At 37.0% G+C, this 20,076-nt stretch overlaps 2 protein-coding genes across 5 annotated transcripts in view; one reads left to right on the forward strand and one right to left on the reverse strand.

The window, feature by feature from the left end:
- LOC110539068 (NLR family CARD domain-containing protein 3) overlaps window positions 1–20,076 on the reverse strand; it is a 1,005,455-nt gene that overhangs the window by 331,431 nt on the left and 653,948 nt on the right. The window lies entirely within an intron of this gene.
- LOC110515014 (RNA binding protein fox-1 homolog 1-like) overlaps window positions 1–20,076 on the forward strand; it is an 87,169-nt gene that overhangs the window by 51,655 nt on the left and 15,438 nt on the right. The window contains exons 9-11 of one of the 4 annotated variants that reach the window (XM_036939617.1): window positions 1,264–1,303; window positions 10,529–10,593; window positions 17,512–17,564. In XM_036939617.1, the coding sequence (XP_036795512.1) occupies window positions 1,264–1,303; window positions 10,529–10,593; window positions 17,512–17,564 (158 nt within the window). The remainder of the gene's footprint in view (window positions 1–1,263; window positions 1,304–10,528; window positions 10,594–17,511; window positions 17,565–20,076) is intronic. The other 3 variants (XM_036939616.1, XM_036939618.1, XM_036939619.1) reach the window with 3 other exon arrangements.

Consider the following 20,076-nt stretch of genomic DNA (forward strand, 5'->3'; position numbering starts at 1 on the left):
TGTCATCGAGGAGTTGTTTCAACAGTCTGATCAGAATGTGGTAGGAAGATGAGGTATTTAGCAGTGACAGTAGTGACATTACCTTTAGGACTGTTCACTAGTTCAACTAACTGTTTTCCGATTGGCGTTTCGACTAAGGCCCCCTTTGACTCCTAGTGTGGGGTCCGAGATGCACATTCTGGACCTCCCCAGCCTCGTTACCACCTCAGAGAAAGACTGGATCCCAAATCCCCCCCTTCCCCGTGGCCTCCCATTTACGTGTTCACACTCACTTCCTCCTTTTGCACAAGTGTCCCAAATGCAGGTAAAACTATAGAGGGTGTAGGGGCTAATTAGCCCCACCGGTAGTCACTTCTACTGAGCCTGCAATGCTGCCAGCTTCAGAGAGAAGTGGAATCCCATAAGGCACCGTGTTATTTTGTTTTAGTTTGCGCAATTTCACACAAAATAATAGAGAGGCTTTTTCGAATTAAATGACACGTGCGTTTGTTTATGTCCGATGTCCTGACTTGACACGTATAAAAGATGACATAGCACTCATGCTATCTGTTATATTTTGTTAAACGACAGGGGGGGGGGGGGGGATTTGTTCATTTTAATTTCTTGCTTGTTTTGTTATTTAAATGTGGAACATGAATTGCACCATTCAAGTCCGGAGTGTTGGTGCTTTTCAAGACAACTGGGAACTCTGGGGGAAAAAAAGAGGTCAAATTGTGACATCAGTGAAAGCCTCAGAAAGCGGAGCTCTAGAAAGATGTCTGAGTTTCCCACTTGGAATTCAGAAGAGTTGGATGACTGTAAAAAAAATTAAAAAATCGAATTCAGAGCTAGTTTTTTTCACAGTTCTCAGTTGTCTTGAACACACTGAAGTCAGACGTCGGAGATTTCCGAGTTCCCAGTTGTTTTGAATGCGGCATGAGTGCCGAAGTTGATGGGTTTATTGATCCCCTCGTCACTCTGGAAGTCACCCTCTGAGTTTCGTCAGCAACACGTGACAACAGAGGGCCCTCCGAGAGAGTTGGTAGGGGGGGGGGGCAAGGCGCTGGTTTGGGATTCACAAAGAGAGACAGAGTAGGAAGAGGAGAGTGCCTGCAGAACTTCCCTGTTTGGCTCCACCCCTCTCATGTCTGGTGGTTCTTGATTGGACACACTAACCTCTCCACAGACAGACAGGGTTGGTGTCTAAATGGTGCCTGCATGTCAACTTGCACTAATATGGATGTTTGTTTTGTTTGTGTTTGTTTGTGTTTGCATCCTTTGCAGTGTTGTTTACCAGGATGGATTTTATGGTGCAGATATTTATGTAAGTATTATTACCAGTGAATGACGTAGAGGACCGTAACAGAGATAGATGTTTTTCTACTTACCACTCAGGACACATGACATTCACATGTGCCTGTATTCATGTTGGTTGGTTGTATGCTGAGCCAGGTATTTAGAGAGTTGCAGAGTCAGGTATTTAGAGAGTTGCTGAGTCAGGTATTTAGAGAGTTGCTGAGTCAGGTATTTAGAGAGTTGCTGAGTCAGGTATTTAGAGAGTTGCTGAGTCAGGTATTTAGAGAGTTGCTGAGTCAGGTATTTAGAGAGTTGCTGAGCCAGGTATTTAGAGAGTTGCTGAGTCAGGTATTTAGAGAGTTGCTGAGCCAGGTATTTAGAGAGTTGCAGAGTCAGGTATTTAGAGAGTTGCTGAGTCAGGTATTTAGAGAGTTGCTGAGTCAGGTATTTAGAGAGTTGCTGAGTCAGGTATTTAGAGAGTTGCTGAGTCAGGTATTTAGAGAGTTGCTGAGCCAGGTATTTAGAGAGTTGCTGAGTCAGGTATTTAGAGAGTTGCTAAGCCAGGTATTTAGAGAGTTGCAGAGTCAGGTATTTAGAGAGTTGCTGAGTCAGGTATTTAGAGAGTTGCTGAGCCAGGTATTTAGAGAGTTGCTGAGTCAGGTATTTAGAGAGTTGCTGAGTCAGGTATTTAGAGAGTTGCTGAGTCAGGTATTTAGAGAGTTGCTGAGTCAGGTATTTAGAGAGTTGCTGAGTCAGGTATTTAGAGAGTTGCTGAGTCAGGTATTTAGAGAGTTGCTGAGCCAGGTATTTAGAGAGTTGCTGAGCCAGGTATTTAGAGAGTTGCAGAGTCAGGTATTTAGAGAGTTGCTGAGTCAGGTATTTAGAGAGTTGCTGAGTCAGGTATTTAGAGAGTTTCATAGTCAGGTATTTAGAGAGTTGCTGAGTCAGGTATTTAGAGAGTTGCTGAGTCAGGTGTTTAGAGAGTTGCAGAGTAAGTTATTTAGAGAGTTGCTGAGTCAGGTATTTAGAGAGTTGCTGAGTCAGGTATTTAGAGAGTTGCTGAGCCAGGTATTTAGAGAGTTGCTGAGTCAGGTATTTAGAGAGTTGCTGAGCCAGGTATTTAGAGAGTTGCAGAGTCAGGTATTTAGAGAGTTGCTGAGTCAGGTATTTAGAGAGTTGCAGAGTCAGGTATTTAGAGAGTTGCTGAGTCAGGTATTTAGAGAGTTGCTGAGTCAGGTATTTAGAGAGTTGCTGAGTCAGGTATTTAGAGAGTTGCAGAGTCAGGTATTTAGAGAGTTGCTGAGTCAGGTATTTAGAGAGTTGCTGAGCCAGGTATTTAGAGAGTTGCTGAGTCAAGTATTTAGAGAGTTGCTGAGTCAGGTATTTAGAGAGTTGCTGAGTCAGGTATTTAGAGAGTTGCTGAGTCAGGTATTTAGAGAGTTGTAGAGTCAGGTATTTAGAGAGTTGCTGAGTCAGGTAATTAGAGAGTTGCTGAGCCAGGTATTTAGAGAGTTGTAGAGTCAGGTATTTAGAGAGTTGCTGAGTCAGGTATTTAGAGAGTTGCTGAGTCAGGTATTTAGAGAGTTGTAGAGTCAGGTATTTAGAGAGTTGCTGAGTCAGGTATTTAGAGAGTTGCTGAGTCAGGTATTTAGAGAGTTGCTGAGTCAGTTATTTAGAGAGTTGCTGAGTCAGGTATTTAGAGAGTTGCTGAGTCAGGTATTTAGAGAGTTGCTGAGTCAGGTATTTAGAGAGTTGCTGAGTCAGGTATTTAGAGAGTTGCTGAGTCAGGTATTTAGAGAACTGGGAATTTGAGGTTTCTGCATTATGATGCATTTACTTGACACTTTAATTAATAATCTATCGCTCCCCAGCAACATTATGTGGGGGATATTTAAACTGTGCTATGTAACTGAATGTCTAATTAGAACAATATTCAACATGACAAAAGTTGGCCCAACTCTCTAAAATGGCCTAGAGCAGCTCAATGTAATGTAAACACACCCAGCCATACCAATGTTTATAGGCCTACATCAGCTCAATGTAATGTAAACACACCCAGCCATACCAATGTTTATAGACCTACATCAGCTCAATGTAATGTAAACACACCCAGCCATACCAATGTCTATAGGCCTACATCAGCTCAATGTAATGTAAACACACCCAGCCATACCAATGTTTATAGACCTACATCAGCTCAATGTAATGTAAACACACCCAGCCATACCAATGTTTATAGACCTACATCAGCTCAATGTAATGTAAACACACCCAGCCATACCAATGTTTATAGACCTACATCAGCTCAATGTAATGTAAACACACCCAGCCATACCAATGTCTATAGGCCTACATCAGCTCAATGTAATGTAAACACACCCAGCCATACCAATGTTTATAGGCCTACATCAGCTCAATGTAATGTAAACACACCCAGCCATACCAATGTTTATAGACCTACATCAGCTCAATGTAATGTAAACACATGAGCCGTCCTCCCCTCAGCAGCCTCCGCTGCAACCAACCCATACAAATCCAGAAATATAATACAATATTACATCAGTAGAATGGTAATAATATAGTATAATATTACATCAGTAGAATGGTAATAATATAGTATAATATTACATCAGTAGAATGGTAATACTATAGTACAGTAATACATCAGTATAATGGTTATAATATAGTACAATATTACATCAGTATAATGGTAATAATATAGTACAGTATTACATCAGTATAATGGTAATAATATAGTACAGTAATACATCAGTATAATGGTAATAATATAGTACAATATTACATCAGTATAATGGTAATAATATAGTACAGTAATACATCAGTAGAATGGTAATAATATAGTACAGTATTACATCAGTATAATGGTTATAATATAGTACAGTATTTCATCAGTAGAATGGTAATAATATAGTACAGTAATACATCAGTAGAATGGTAATAATATAGTACAGTATTACATCAGTATAATGGTTATAATATAGTACAGTATTTCATCAGTAGAATGTTAATAATATAGTACAGTAATACATTAGTATAATGGTAATAATATAGTACAGTATTTCATCAGTAGAATGGTAATAATATAGTACAGTAATACATCAGTATAATGGTAATAATATAGTACAGTAATACATCAGTATAATGGTTATAATATAGTACAATATTACATCAGTATAATGGTAATAATATAGTATAATATTACATCAGTAGAATGGTAATACTATAGTACAGTAATACATCAGTATAATGGTTATAATATAGTACAATATTACATCAGTATAATGGTAATAATATAGTACAGTATTACATTAGTATAATGGTAATAATATAGTACAGTAATACATCAGTATAATGGTAATAATATAGTACAATATTACATCAGTAGAATTGTAATACTATAGTACAGTATTACATCAGTATAATGGTAATAATATAGTACAATATTACATCAGTAGAATGGTAATACTATAGTACAGTAATACATCAGTATAATGGTAATAATATAGTACAGTATTACATCAGTATAATGGTAATAATATAGTACAGTAATACATCAGTATAATGGTAATAAAATAGTACAATATTACATCAGTAGAATGGTAATAATATAGTACAATATTACATCAGTAGAATGGTAATAATATAGTACAATATTACATCAGTAGAATGCTAATAATGTAGTACAGTATTACATCAGTATAATGGTAATAATATAATACAATATTATATCAGTATAATGGTAATAATATAGTACAGTATTACATCGGTAGAATGGTAATAATATAGTACAATATTACATCAGTAGAATTGCAATAATATAGTACTGTAATACATCAGTATAATGGTAATAATATAGTACAATATTAGATCAGTAGAATGGTAATAATATAGTACAATATTACATCAGTAGAATGGCAATAATATAGTACAGTAATACATCAGTATAATGGTAATAATATAGTATAATATTAGATCAGTAGAATGGTAATAATATAGTACAATATCACATCAGTAGAATGGTAATAATATAGTACAATATTACATCAGTATAATGGTAATAATATAGTACAGTATTACATCAGTAGAATGGTAATAATATAGTACAGTAATACATCAGTAGAATGGTAATAATATAGTACAGTAATACATCAGTAGAATGGTAATAATATAGTACAGTATTACATCAGTATAATGGTAATAATATAGTATAATATTACATCAGTAGAATGGTAATACTATAGTACAGTAATACATCAGTATAATGGTTATAATATAGTACAATATTACATCAGTATAATGGTAATAATATAGTACAGTATTACATTAGTATAATGGTAATTATATAGTACAGTAATACATCAGTATAATGGTAATAATATAGTACAATATTACATCAGTAGAATGGTAATACTATAGTACAGTATTACATCAGTATAATGGTAATAATATAGTACAATATTACATCAGTAGAATGGTAATACTATAGTACAGTAATACATCAGTATAATGGTAATAATATAGTACAGTATTACATCAGTATAATGGTAATAATATAGTACAGTAATACATCAGTATAATGGTTATAATATAGTACAATATTACATCAGTATAATGGTAATAATATAGTATAATATTACATCAGTAGAATGGTAATACTATAGTACAGTAATACATCAGTATAATGGTTATAATATAGTACAATATTACATCAGTATAATGGTAATAATATAGTACAGTATTACATTAGTATAATGGTAATAATATAGTACAGTAATACATCAGTATAATGGTAATAATATAGTACAATATTACATCAGTAGAATGGTAATACTATAGTACAGTAATACATCAGTATAATGGTAATAAAATAGTACAATATTACATCAGTAGAATGGTAATAATATAGTACAATATTACATCAGTAGAATGCTAATAATGTAGTACAGTATTACATCAGTAGAATGCTAATAATATAGTACAGTATTACATCAGTATAATGCTAATAATGTAGTACAGTATTACATCAGTATAATGCTAATAATGTAGTACAGTATTACATCAGTAGAATGCTAATAATATAGTACAATATTACATCAGTAGAATGCTAATAATGTAGTACAGTATTACATCAGTATAATGCTAATAATATAGTACAGTATTACATCAGTAGAATGGTAATAATATAGTACAGTATTACATCAGTAGAATGCTAATAATGTAGTACAGTATTACATCAGTATAATGGTAATAATATAATACAATATTATATCAGTATAATGGTAATAATATAGTACAGTATTACATCAGTAGAATGGTAATAATATAGTACAATATTAGATTATTAGAATGGTAATAATATAGTACAATATTACATCAGTAGAATTGCAATAATATAGTACTGTAATACATCAGTATAATGGTAATAATATAGTACAATATTAGATCAGTAGAATGGTAATAATATAGTACAATATTACATCAGTAGAATGGCAATAATATAGTACAGTAATACATCAGTATAATGGTAATAATATAGTATAATATTAGATCAGTAGAATGGTAATAATATAGTACAATATTAGATCAGTAGAATGGTAATAATATAGTACAATATCACATCAGTAGAATGGTAATAATATAGTACAATATTACATCAGTAGAATGCTAATAATGTAGTACAGTATTACATCAGTATAATGGTAATAATATAATACAATATTATATCAGTATAATGGTAATAATATAGTACAATATTACATCAGTAGAATTGCAATAATATAGTACTGTAATACATCAGTATAATGGTAATAATATAGTATAATATTAGATCAGTAGAATGGTAATAATATAGTACAATATCACATCAGTAGAATGGTAATAATATAGTACAATATTAGATCAGTAGAATGGTAATAATATAGTACAATATTACATCCTTAGAATGGTAATAATATAGTACAGTAATACATCAGTATAATGGTAATAATATAGTACAATATTACATCAGTAGAATGGTAATAATATAGTACAATATTAGATTATTAGAATGGTAATAATATAGTACAATATTACATCAGTAGAATTGCAATAATATAGTACTGTAATACATCAGTATAATGGTAATAATATAGTACAATATTACATCAGTAGAATGGTAATAATATAGTACAATATTACATCAGTAGAATGCTAATAATGTAGTACAGTATTACATCAGTATAATGGTAATAATATAATACAATATTATATCAGTATAATGGTAATAATATAGTACAATATTACATCAGTAGAATTGCAATAATATAGTACTGTAATACATCAGTATAATGGTAATAATATAGTACAATATTAGATCAGTAGAATGGTAATAATATAGTACAATATTACATCAGTAGAATGGCAATAATATAGTACAGTAATACATCAGTATAATGGTAATAATATAGTATAATATTAGATCAGTAGAATGGTAATAATATAGTACAATATCACATCAGTAGAATGGTAATAATATAGTACAATATTAGATCAGTAGAATGGTAATAATATAGTACAATATTACATCCTTAGAATGGTAATAATATAGTACAGTAATACATCAGTATAATGGTAATAATATAGTACAATATTACATCAGTAGAATGGTAATAATATAGTACAGTAATACATCAGTATAATGGTAATAATATAGTACAATATTACATCAGTATAATGGTAATAATATAGTACAGTATTACATCAGTAGAATGGTAATAATATAGTACAGTAATACATCAGTAGAATGGTAATAATATAGTACAGTAATACATCAGTAGAATGGTAATAATATAGTACAGTATTACATCAGTATAATGGTAATAATATAGTATAATATTACATCAGTAGAATGGTAATACTATAGTACAGTAATACATCAGTATAATGGTTATAATATAGTACAATATTACATCAGTATAATGGTAATAATATAGTACAGTATTACATTAGTATAATGGTAATTATATAGTACAGTAATACATCAGTATAATGGTAATAATATAGTACAATATTAAATCAGTAGAATGGTAATACTATAGTACAGTATTACATCAGTATAATGGTAATAATATAGTACAATATTACATCAGTAGAATGGTAATACTATAGTACAGTAATACATCAGTATAATGGTAATAATATAGTACAGTATTACATCAGTATAATGGTAATAATATAGTACAGTAATACATCAGTATAATGGTAATAATATAGTACAATATTACATCAGTAGAATGGTAATAATATAGTACAATATTACATCAGTAGAATGGTAATAATATAGTACAATATTACATCAGTAGAATGCTAATAATGTAGTACAGTATTACATCAGTATAATGGTAATAATATAATACAATATTATATCAGTATAATGGTAATAATATAGTACAGTATTACATCAGTAGAATGGTAATAATATAGTACAATATTAGATCATTAGAATGGTAATAATATAGTACAATATTACATCAGTAGAATTGCAATAATATAGTACAGTAATACATCAGTATAATGGTAATAATATAGTACAATATTAGATCAGTAGAATGGTACTAATATAGTACAGTATTACATCAGTAGAAGGGTAATAATATAGTACAATATTACATCAGTAGAATGGTAATAATATAGTACAATATTACATTAGTAGAATGGTAATAATACAGTACCGTATTACATCAGTATAATGGTAATAATATAATACAATATTACATCAGTATAATGGTAATAATATAGTACAGTATTACATCAGTAGAATGGTAATAATATAGTACAGTAATACATCAGTAGAATGGTAATAATATAGTACAGTATTACATCAGTATAATGGTAATAATATAATACAATATTACATCAGTATAATGGTAATAATATAGTACAGTATTACATCAGTATAATGGTAATAATATAATACAATATTACATCAGTATAATGGTAATAATATAGTACAGTATTACATCAGTAGAATGGTAATAATATAGTACAGTAATACATCAGTAGAATGGTAATAATATAGTACAGTATTACATCAGTAGAATGATAATAATATATTACAGTAATACATCAGTAGAATGGTAATAATGTAGTACAGTATCAGTGATATTACTGAAGATGTATCATCTCCACATTGTTGGAAGAAATTAGGTGCATTGTGGGTAGATGAGCAGAGAACAGTAGGAACACTATATTTAACAGGAACCAGAAACAGGAGACACTATATTTAACAGGAACCAGAAACAAGAGACACTATATTTAACAGGAACCAGAAACAGGAGACACTATATTTAACAGGAACCAGAAACAGGAAACACTATATTTAACAGGAACCAGAAACAGGAGACACTATATTTAACAGGAACCAGAAACAGGAAACACTATATTTAACAGGAACCAGAAACAGGAAACACTATATTTAACAGGAACCAGAAACAGGAAACACTATATTTAACAGGAACCAGAAACAGGAGACACTACATTTTTTATAGGGACCAGAATCACGTCATCTCCTGGGTGCTTGCTGCTCTGCTCTGTGTGGTGAAATGCATGCTGGTCGTGTTTCTGGCCATGGCGTGGTTGGCGTGACTTTGTGGTTGGTTGAACATGGAGTCTTGCTGTGCTCACAGACTGATCGTCACTGCATCACCGCACACCCGCCTGTCGCATGGATGTGTGTGTGTGTGTGTGTGCGTGCGTGTGTTTGTGTGTGTGTGTGTGTCGTGTTTGCCTGATTGAACAGCTGATGGCAGCATTACATAAATTAAAATCTGTGTTCTTTATAGAACATATGGGGAATCTGTTGCAAGGCAGTTCTGTCAAATTTGTCTTTGAAAACAAATATCACATTTTAATGAAGAAATGTATCTATTTCCATTTATTATGAAATCAATACATTATTGACCGTGTGGCGTAATTCATTCAGCACACAGAAATATTTACCATCCAAAGCATTTCATATGTATTGAGTCCTGCGTCAGCCTTGCTATTGATCAGACTGTGTGATGGTGTATTCTGTCAATGTATGTGTAGATCCATGAACCCGGCAGAATATCAATGTTACTGACAGGAATCAATCACATTGATTAATCTCTGTATCTGTGTGTGTGTGTGTGTGTGTGTCTGTGTGTGTGTGTGTGTGTGTGTGTGTGTGTGTGTGTGTGTGTGTGTGTGTGTGTGTGTGTGTGTGTGTTTCCAGGGGGGCTATGCTGCCTACAGGTATACTCAGCCTGCTGCCGCCACAGCTGCTGCATACGGTGACAGGTGAGATGGACCTCTTCTTTTTTATCTCTCGCTCTCCGTCTCTCTTTCTGTCGCTCTCTCTCTCGCTCAACTTCTCTCTCTCGCTCAACCTCTCTCTCTCTCGCTCAACCTCTCTCTCTCTCTCTCTGTCTCTCTTTCTGTCTCTCTCTCTCTCTCTCTCTCTCTCTCTCTCTCTCTCTCTCTCTCTCTCTCTCTCTCTCTCGCTCAACCTCTCTCAACCTCTCTCTCAATTCAATTCAATTTCAATTCAAGGGCTTTATTGGCATGGGAAACATGTGTTAACATTGCCAAAGCAAGTGAGGTAGACAACATACAAAGTGAATATATAAAGTGAAAAACAACAAAAATTAACAGTAAACATTACACATACAGAGGTTTCAAAACAGTAAAGACATTACAAATGTCATATTATATATATATATACAGTGTTTTAACAATGTACAAATGGTTAAAGGACACAAGATAAAATAAATAAGCATAAATATGGGTTGTATTTACAATGGTGTGTGTTCTTCACTGGTTGCCCTTTTCTCGTGGCAACAGGTCACAAATCTTGCTGCTGTGATGGCACACTGTGGAATTTCACCCAGTAGATATGGGAGTTTTTCAAATTCGGATTTGTTTTCGAATTCTTTGTGGATCTGTGTAATCTGAGGGAAATATGTCTCTCTAATATGGTCATACATTGGGCAGGAGGTTAGGAAGTGCAGCTCAGTTTCCACCTCATTTTGTGGGCAGTGAGCACATAGCCTGTCTTCTCTTGAGAGCCATGTCTGCCTACGGCGGCCTTTCTCAATAGCAAGGCTATGCTCACTGAGTCTGTACATAGTCAAAGCTTTCCTTAATTTTGGGTCAGTCACAGTGGTCAGGTATTCTGCCGCTGTGTACTCTCTGTTTAGGGCCAAATAGCATTCTAGTTTGCTCTGTTTTTTTGTTAATTCTTTCCAATGTGTCAAGTAATTATCTTTTTGTTTTCTCATGATTTGGTTGGGTCTAATTGTGCTGTTGTCCTGGGGCTCTGTAGGGTGTGTTTGTGTTTGTGAACAGAGCCCCAGGACCAGCTTGCTTAGGGGACTCTTCTCCAGGTTCATCTCTCTGTAGGTGATGGCTTTGTTATGGAAGGTTTGTGAATCACTTCCTTTTAGGTGGTTGTCGAATTTAACGGCTCTTTTCTGGATTTTGATAATTAGTGGGTATCGGCCTAATTCTGCTCTGCATGCATTATTTGGTGTTCTACGTTGTCCACGGAGGATATTTTTGCAGAATTCTGCGTGCAGAGTCTGAATTTGGTGTTTGTCCCATTTTGTGAAGTCTTGGTTGGTGAGCGGACCCCAGACCTCACAACCATAAAGGGCAATGGGCTCTATGACTGATTCAAGTATTTTTAGCCAAATCCTAATTGGTATGTTGAAATTTATGTTTCTTTTGATGGCATAGAATGCCCTTCTTGCCTTGTCTCTCAGATCGTTCACAGCTTTGTGGAAGTTACCTGTGGCGCTGATGTTTAGGCCAAGGTATGTATAGTTTTTTGTGTGCTCTAGGGCAACAGTGTCTAGATGGAATTTGTATTTGTGGTCCTGGTGACTGGACCTTTTTTGGAACACCATTATTTTGGTCTTACTGAGATTTACTGTCAGGGCCCAGGTCTGACAGAATCTGTGCATAAGATCTAGGTGCTGCTGTAGGCCCTCCTTGGTTGGTGACAGAAGCACCAGATCATCGGCAAACAGCAGACATTTGACTTCGGATTCTAGCAGGGGGAGGCCGGGTGCTACAGACTTTTCTAGTGCCCGCGCCAATTCATTGATATATATGTTGAAGAGGGTGGGGCTTAAGCTGCATCCCTGTCTAACCCCACGACCCTGTGTGAAGAAATGTGTGTGTTTTTTGCCAATTTTAACCGCACACTTGTTGTTTGTGTACATGGATTTTATAATGTCGTATGTTTTACCCCCAACACCACTTTCCATCAGTTTGTTTAGCAGACCCTCATGCCAGATTGAGTCGAAGGCTTTTTTTAAATCAACAAAGCATGAGAAGACTTTGCCTTTGTTTTGGTTTGTTTGGTTGTCAATTAGGGTGTGCAGGGTGAATACATGGTCTGTTGTACGGTAATTTGGTAAAAAGCCAATTTGACATTTGCTCAGTACATTGTTTTCATTGAGGAAATGTACGAGTCTGCTGTTAATAATAATGCAGAGGATTTTCCCAAGGTTACTGTTGACACATATTCCACGGTAGTTATTGGGGTCAAATTTGTCTCCACTTTTGTGGATTGGGGTGATCAGTCCTTGGTTCCAAATATTGGGGAAGATGCCAGAGCTAAGTATAATGTTAAAGAGTTTTAGTATAGCCAATTGGAATTTGTTGTCTGTATATTTGATCATTTCATTGAGGATACCATCAACACCACAGGCCTTTTTGGGTTGGAGGGTTTTTATTTTGTCCTGTAACTCATTCAATGTAATTGGAGAATCCAGTGGGTTCTGGTAGTCTTTAATAGTTGATTCTAAGATCTGTATTTGATCATGTATATGTTTTTGCTCTTTATTCTTTGTTATAGAGCCAAAAAGATTGGAGAAGTGGTTTACCCATACATCTCCATTTTGGATAGATAATTCTTCTTGTTGTTGTTTGTTTAGTGTTTTCCAATTTTCCCAGAAGTGGTTAGAGTCTATGGATTCTTCAATTGCATTGAGCTGAATTCTGACATGCTGTTCCTTCTTTTTCCGTAGTGTATTTCTGTATTGTTTTAGTGATTCACCATAGTGAATGCGTAGACTCAGGTTTTCCGCGTCTCTATGATTTTGGTTGGACAGGTTTCTCAATTTCTTTCTTAGATTTTTGCATTCTTCTCACTCTCCCTCTCTCTCTCATGCTCTTGCTCGCTCTCTCTCTCTCAACCGCTCTCTCTCTCTCGCTCAACCTCTCTCTCTCTCTCTCTCTCTCTCTCTCTCGCTCTACTTCTCTCACTCTCCCTCTCTCTCTAGTACTGTGGTGATAGATGCATTGTAGATATTTAACATGGAACAGTAGATAGTACTGTGGTGTAAGATGTATAGTAGATATTTAACATGGAACAGTAGATAGTACTGTGGTGTTAGATGTATAGTAGATATTTAACATGGAACAGTAGATAGTACTGTGGTGTTAGATGTATAGTAGATATTTAACATGGAACAGTAGATAGTACTGTGGTGATAGTAGATATTTAACATGGAACAGTAGATAGTACTGTGGTGATAGATGTATAGTAGATATTTAACATGGAACAGTAGATAGTACTGTGGTGATAGATGTATAGTAGATATTTAACATGGAACAGTAGATAGTACTGTGGTGTTAGATGTATAGTAGATATTTAACATGGAACAGTAGATAGTACTGTGGTGTTAGATGTATAGTAGATATTTAACATGGAACAGTAGATAGTACTGTGGTGATAGATGTATAGTATATTTTTAACATGGAACAGTAGATAGTACTGTGGTGTTAGATGTATAGTAGATATTTAACATGGAACAGTAGATAGTACTGTGGTGTTAGATGTATAGTAGATATTTAACATGGAACAGTAGATAGTACTGTGGTGATAGATGTATAGTATATTTTTAACATGGAACAGTAGACAGTACTGTGGTTTATAGTAGATATTTAACATGGAACAGTAGATAGTACTGTGGTGTTAGATGTATAGTAGATATTTAACATGGAACAGTAGATAGTACTGTGGTGTTAGATGTATAGTAGATATTTAACATGGAACAGTAGATAGTACTGTGGTGTAAGATGTAGATATTTAACATGGAACAGTAGATGGTCTCTGCTTCATATTGCCATGTTTCTGGGGAGGACTGTTAGAGAGAGAGAGTAACAGTCCTCTCTGCTTCATATTGACATGTTTCTGGGGAGGACTGTTAGAGAGAGAGAGTAACAGTCCTCTCTGCTTCATATTGACATGTTTCTGGGGAGGACTGTTAGAGAGAGAGACTAACAGTCCTCTCTGCTTCATATTGACATGTTTCTGTGGAGGACTGTTAGAGAGAGAGAGAGTAACAGTCCTCTCTGCTTCATATTGACATGTTTCTGGGGAGGACTGTTAGAGAGAGAGAGAGAGAGTAACAGTCCTCTCTGCTTCATATTGACATGTTTCTGGGGAGGACTGTTAGAGAGAGAGAGAGTAACAGTCTTCTCTGCTTCATATTGACATGTTTCTGGGGAGGACTGTTAGAGAGAGAGAGAGAGTAACAGTCCTCTCTGCTTCATATTGACATGTTTCTGGGGAGGACTGTTAGAGAGAGAGAGAGTAACAGTCCTCTCTGCTTCATATTGACATGTTTCTGGGGAGGACTGTTAGAGAGAGAGAGAGAGTAACAGTCCTCTCTGCTTCATATTGACATGTTTCTGGGGAGGACTGTTAGAGAGAGAGAGAGTAACAGTCCTCTCTGCTTCATATTGACATGTTTCTGGGGAGGACTGTTAGAGAGAGAGAGAGTAACAGTCCTCTCTGCTTCATATTGACATGTTTCTGGGGAGGACTGTTAGAGAGAGAGAGAGAGAGTAACAGTCCTCTGCTTCATATTGACATGTTTCTGGGGAGGACTGTTAGAGAGAGAGAGAGAGTAACAGTCCTCTCTGCTTCATATTGACATGTTTCTGGGGAGGACTGTTAGAGAGAGAGAGAGTAACAGTCCTCTCTGCTTCATATTGACATGTTTCTGGGGAGGACTGTTAGAGAGAGAGAGAGAGAGTAACAGTCCTCTGCTTCATATTGACATGTTTCTGTGGAGGACTGTTAGATAGAGAGAGTAACAGTCCTCTCTGCTTCATATTGACATGTTTCTGGGGAGGACTGTTTGATAGAGAGAGTAACAGTCCTCTCTGCTTCATATTGACATGTTTCTGGGGAGGACTGTTAGAGAGAGAGAGAGTAACAGTCCTCTCTGCTTCATATTGACATGTTTCTGGGGAGGACTGTTAGAGAGAGAGAGTAACAGTCCTCTCTGCTTCATATTGACATGTTTCTGGGGAGGACTGTTAGAGAGAGAGAGAGTAACAGTCCTCTCTGCTTCATATTGACATGTTTCTGGGGAGGACTGTTAGAGAGAGAGAGAGTAACAGTCCTCTCTGCTTCATATTGACATGTTTCTGTGGAGGACTGTTAGATAGAGAGAGTGACAGTCCTCTCTGCTTCATATTGACATGTTTCTGGGGAGGACTGTTAGAGAGAGAGAGAGAGTAACAGTCCTCTGCTTCATATTGACATGTTTCTGGGGAGGACTGTTAGAGAGAGAGAGAGAGTAACAGTCCTCTCTGCTTCATATTGACATGTTTCTGGGGAGGACTGTTAGAGAGAGAGAGAGTAACAGTCCTCTCTGCTTCATATTGACATGTTTCTGGGGAGGACTGTTAGTGAGAGAGAGAGTAACAGTCCTCTGCTTCATATTGACATGTTTCTGGGGAGGACTGTTAGAGAGAGAGAGAGTAACAGTCCTCTCTACTTCATATTGACATGTTTCTGGGGAGGACTGTTAGAGAGAGAGAGAGAGTAACAGTCCTCTCTGCTTCATATTGACATGTTTCTGGGGAGGACTGTTAGAGAGAGAGAGTAACAGTCCTCTCTGCTTCATATTGACATGTTTCTGGGGAGGACTGTTAGATAGAGAGAGTAACAGTCCTCTCTGCTTCATATTGACATGTTTCTGGGGAGGACTGTTAGAGAGAGAGAGAGAGTAACAGTCCTCTCTGCTTCATATTGACATGTTTCTGGGGAGGACTGTTAGAGAGAGAGAGTAACAGTCCTCTCTGCTTCATATTGACATGTTTCTAGGGAGGACTGTTAGAGAGAGAGAGAGTAACAGTCCTCTCTACTTCATATTGACATGTTTCTGGGGAGGACTGTTAGAGAGAGAGAGAGTAACAGTCCTCTCTGCTTCATATTGACATGTTTCTGTGGAGGACTGTTAGATAGAGAGAGAGAGTAACAGTCCTCTCTGCTTCATATTGACATGTTTCTGGGGAGGACTGTTAGAGAGAGAGAGAGAGTAACAGTCCTCTCTGCTTCATATTGACATGTTTCTGGGGAGGACTGTTAGAGAGAGAGAGTAACAGTCCTCTCTACTTCATATTGACATGTTTCTGGGGAGGACTGTTAGAGAGAGAGAGTAACAGTCCTCTCTGCTTCATATTGACATGTTTCTGTGGAGGACTGTTAGATAGAGAGAGAGTAACAGTCCTCTCTGCTTCATATTGACATGTTTCTGTGGAGGACTGTTAGAGAGAGAGAGAGAGTAACAGTCCTCTCTGCTTCATATTGACATGTTTCTGGGGAGGACTGTTAGAGAGAGAGAGAGTAACAGTCCTCTCTGCTTCATATTGACATGTTTCTGGGGAGGACTGTTAGAGAGAGAGAGAGTAACAGTCCTCTCTGCTTCATATTGACATGTTTCTGGGGAGGACTGTTAGAGAGAGAGAGAGTAACAGTCCTCTCTGCTTCATATTGACATGTTTCTGGGGAGGACTGTTAGAGAGAGAGAGAGAGTAACAGTCCTCTCTGCTTCATATTGACATAGTTTTCACATTATTATGCTTCAGATTCTCTACTTTTCTTATTAAATCCTTTGTCCCATCCTCTCCTCCTCATCATCCCTCTTTCTCCCCAATTCCTCTCCACGTCATCCTCTACACCTCCATCTCTAAATCATCCCTCCCCACGTCCCTCCCTCCCCCATCCCGTCTTCTCTTTCCTCCTGTCTTACCCCCCCCCCCCTCAGAAAGCACATGGGTATTGTGAATCTTCCCTCCACCTCCTTACCCTCCATGCCTCTCCCCATCCTGTCTTCCCCTCTCCTACCTCCCCCTCCCCAGATCTCCCCTCAGAAAGCACAGTGCTATTGTGAATCTTATCTTCTCTTGCAGAGATAATTTGGTCCTCCTTGCAGCAGATGAAATGTCTTGTAACACCTCTACAGGTAATCATAAATACAGAGAGATATAGAATACAACTCAGTATCAAATCACATCACGCCGCCCCTCTCTATCTCTCTCTCTCACCCCTCTCTCTCTCTCTCCCAATATCTCTCTCTCTCTCTCTCTCTCGCTCTCTCGCTCTCTCCCAATCTCTCTCTCTCTCTCTCTCTCTCTCTCTCGCTCTCTCGCTCTCTCCCAATCTCTCTCTCTCTCTCCCTTTCTCTCTCTCTCTCTCCCAATCTCTCTCTCTTTCTCACTCTCTCTCTCTCTCTCGCTCTATCGCTCTCGCTCTATCGCTCTCTATCTATCTCTCTCTCCCATTCTCTCTCCCTCTCTCTCACCCATTCTCTCTCTCGCTCTATCTCGCTCTCTCTCACGCTCTCTAGCTCTCTCTCTCCCATTCTCTCTCTCTCTCTCTCTCCCATTCTATCTCTCCCATTTAATCTCTCTCTCCCTCTCTCTCCCATTCTCTCTCTATCTCGCTCTCTCTCACGCTCTCTAGCTCTCTCTCTCCCATTCTCTCTCTCTCTCTCTCTCTCTCGCTCTATCGCTCTCTACCTCTCTCTCTCTCCCATTCTATCTCTCTCTCTCCCTCTCTCTCTCCCATTCTCTCTCTCGCTCTATCTCACTCTCTCTCACGCTCTCTAGCTCTCTCTCTCCCATTCTATCGCTCTCTCCCATTCTCTCTCTCGCTCTATCTCGCTCTCTCTCGCTCTCTATCTCTCTCCCATTCTCTCTCTCTCTCCCCCCCCTCTCTCTCTCTCTCTCTCTCTCTCTCTCTCTTCTATCCCTCCCCCCTCTCTCTCTCTCTCTCTCTCTTCTATCCCTCTCTCTCACTTTCTCTCTCTGTCTATCTCTCTCTGTCTCTTATCCTCACCGTAGCAGTTATTACAACTGGTGTCATGATGTCTCATAGCAGGCCCTTCGTAGAGCTTCGTAGAGTTGTCATGAACAGGATTTACTATTTCATTAGCAGTTATAACAACTGGTGTCATGATGTCTCATAGAAGGCCCTTCGTAGAGTTGTCATGAACAGGATTAACTATGTCATTAGCAGTTATAACAACTGGTGTCATGATTTACTTTGTCTTAAGCGGATATAACAACTGGTGTAATGATTTACTATGACATAAGCAGATATAACAACTGGTGTCATCTATGACTGACTACCATTGGTTGTTAGTAGAGACTATAGGTCAGTATGGCAGAGACTATAGGTCAGTATAGTAGAGACTGTACTGTAGGTCAGTCTGGTAGAGACTGTAGGTCAGTATAGTAAAGACTGTAGGTCAGTATAGTAGAGACTGTACTGTAGGTCAGTATAGTAGAGACTGTAGGTCAGTATAGTAGAGACTGTACTGTAGGTCAGTATAGTAGAGACTGTACTGTAGGTCAGTATAGTAAAGACTGTACTGTAGTTCAGTATGGTAGAGACTGTAGGTCAGTATAGTAGATACTGTACTGTAGGTCAGTATGGTAGAGACTGTATTGTAGGTCAGTATAGTAGAGACTTTACTGTAGGTCAGTATGGTAGAGACTGTACTGAGGTCAGTATAGTAGAGACTGTAGGTCAGTATAGTAGAGACTGTACTGTAGGTCAGTATAGTAGAGACTGTAGGTCAGTATAGTAGAGACTTTACTGTAGGTCAGTATAGTAGAGACTGTACTGAGGTCAGTATAGTAGAGACTGTAGGTCAGTATAGTAGATACTGTACTGTAGGTCAGTATAGTAGAGACTGTACTGTAGGTCAGTATAGGAGAGACTGTACTGTAGGTCAGTATAGTAGAGACTGTACTGTAGGTCAGTATGGTAAAGACTGTTCTGTAGGTCAGTCTGGTAGAGACTGTACTGTAGGTCAGTATAGTAGAGACTGTAGGTCAGTATGGTAGAGACTGTACTGTAGGTCAGTATAGTAGAGACTGTAGGTCAGTATAGTAGAGACTGTACTGTAAGTCAGTATGGTAGAGACTGTACTGTAGGTCAGTATAGTAGAGACTGTACTGTAGGTCAGTATAGTAGAGACTGTACTGTATGTCCGTATAGTAGAGACTGTACTGTAGGTCAGTATAGTAGAGACTGTAGGTCAGTATAGTATATACTGTACTGTAGGTCAGTATAGGAGAGACTGTACTGTAGGTCAGTATAGTAGAGACTGTACTGTAGGTCAGTATGGTAAAGACTGTTCTGTAGGTCAGTCTGGTAGAGACTGTACTGTAGGTCAGTATAGTAGAGACTGTAGGTCAGTATGGTAGAGACTGTACTGTAGGTCAGTATAGTAGAGACTGTAGGTCAGTATAGTAGAGACTGTACTGAAGGTCAGTATGGTAGAGACTGTACTGTAGGTCAGTATAGTAGAGACTGTACTGTAGGTCAGTATAGTAGAGACTGTACTGTAGGTCCGTATAGTAGAGACTGTACTGTAGGTCAGTATAGTAGAGACTGTAGGTCAGTATAGTATATACTGTACTGTAGGTCAGTATAGTAGAGACTGTACTGTAGGTCGGTATGGTAGA

The sequence above is a fragment of the Oncorhynchus mykiss genome, chromosome 12, assembly GCF_013265735.2.
Source record: "Oncorhynchus mykiss isolate Arlee chromosome 12, USDA_OmykA_1.1, whole genome shotgun sequence".
NCBI lineage: Eukaryota > Metazoa > Chordata > Actinopteri > Salmoniformes > Salmonidae > Oncorhynchus > Oncorhynchus mykiss.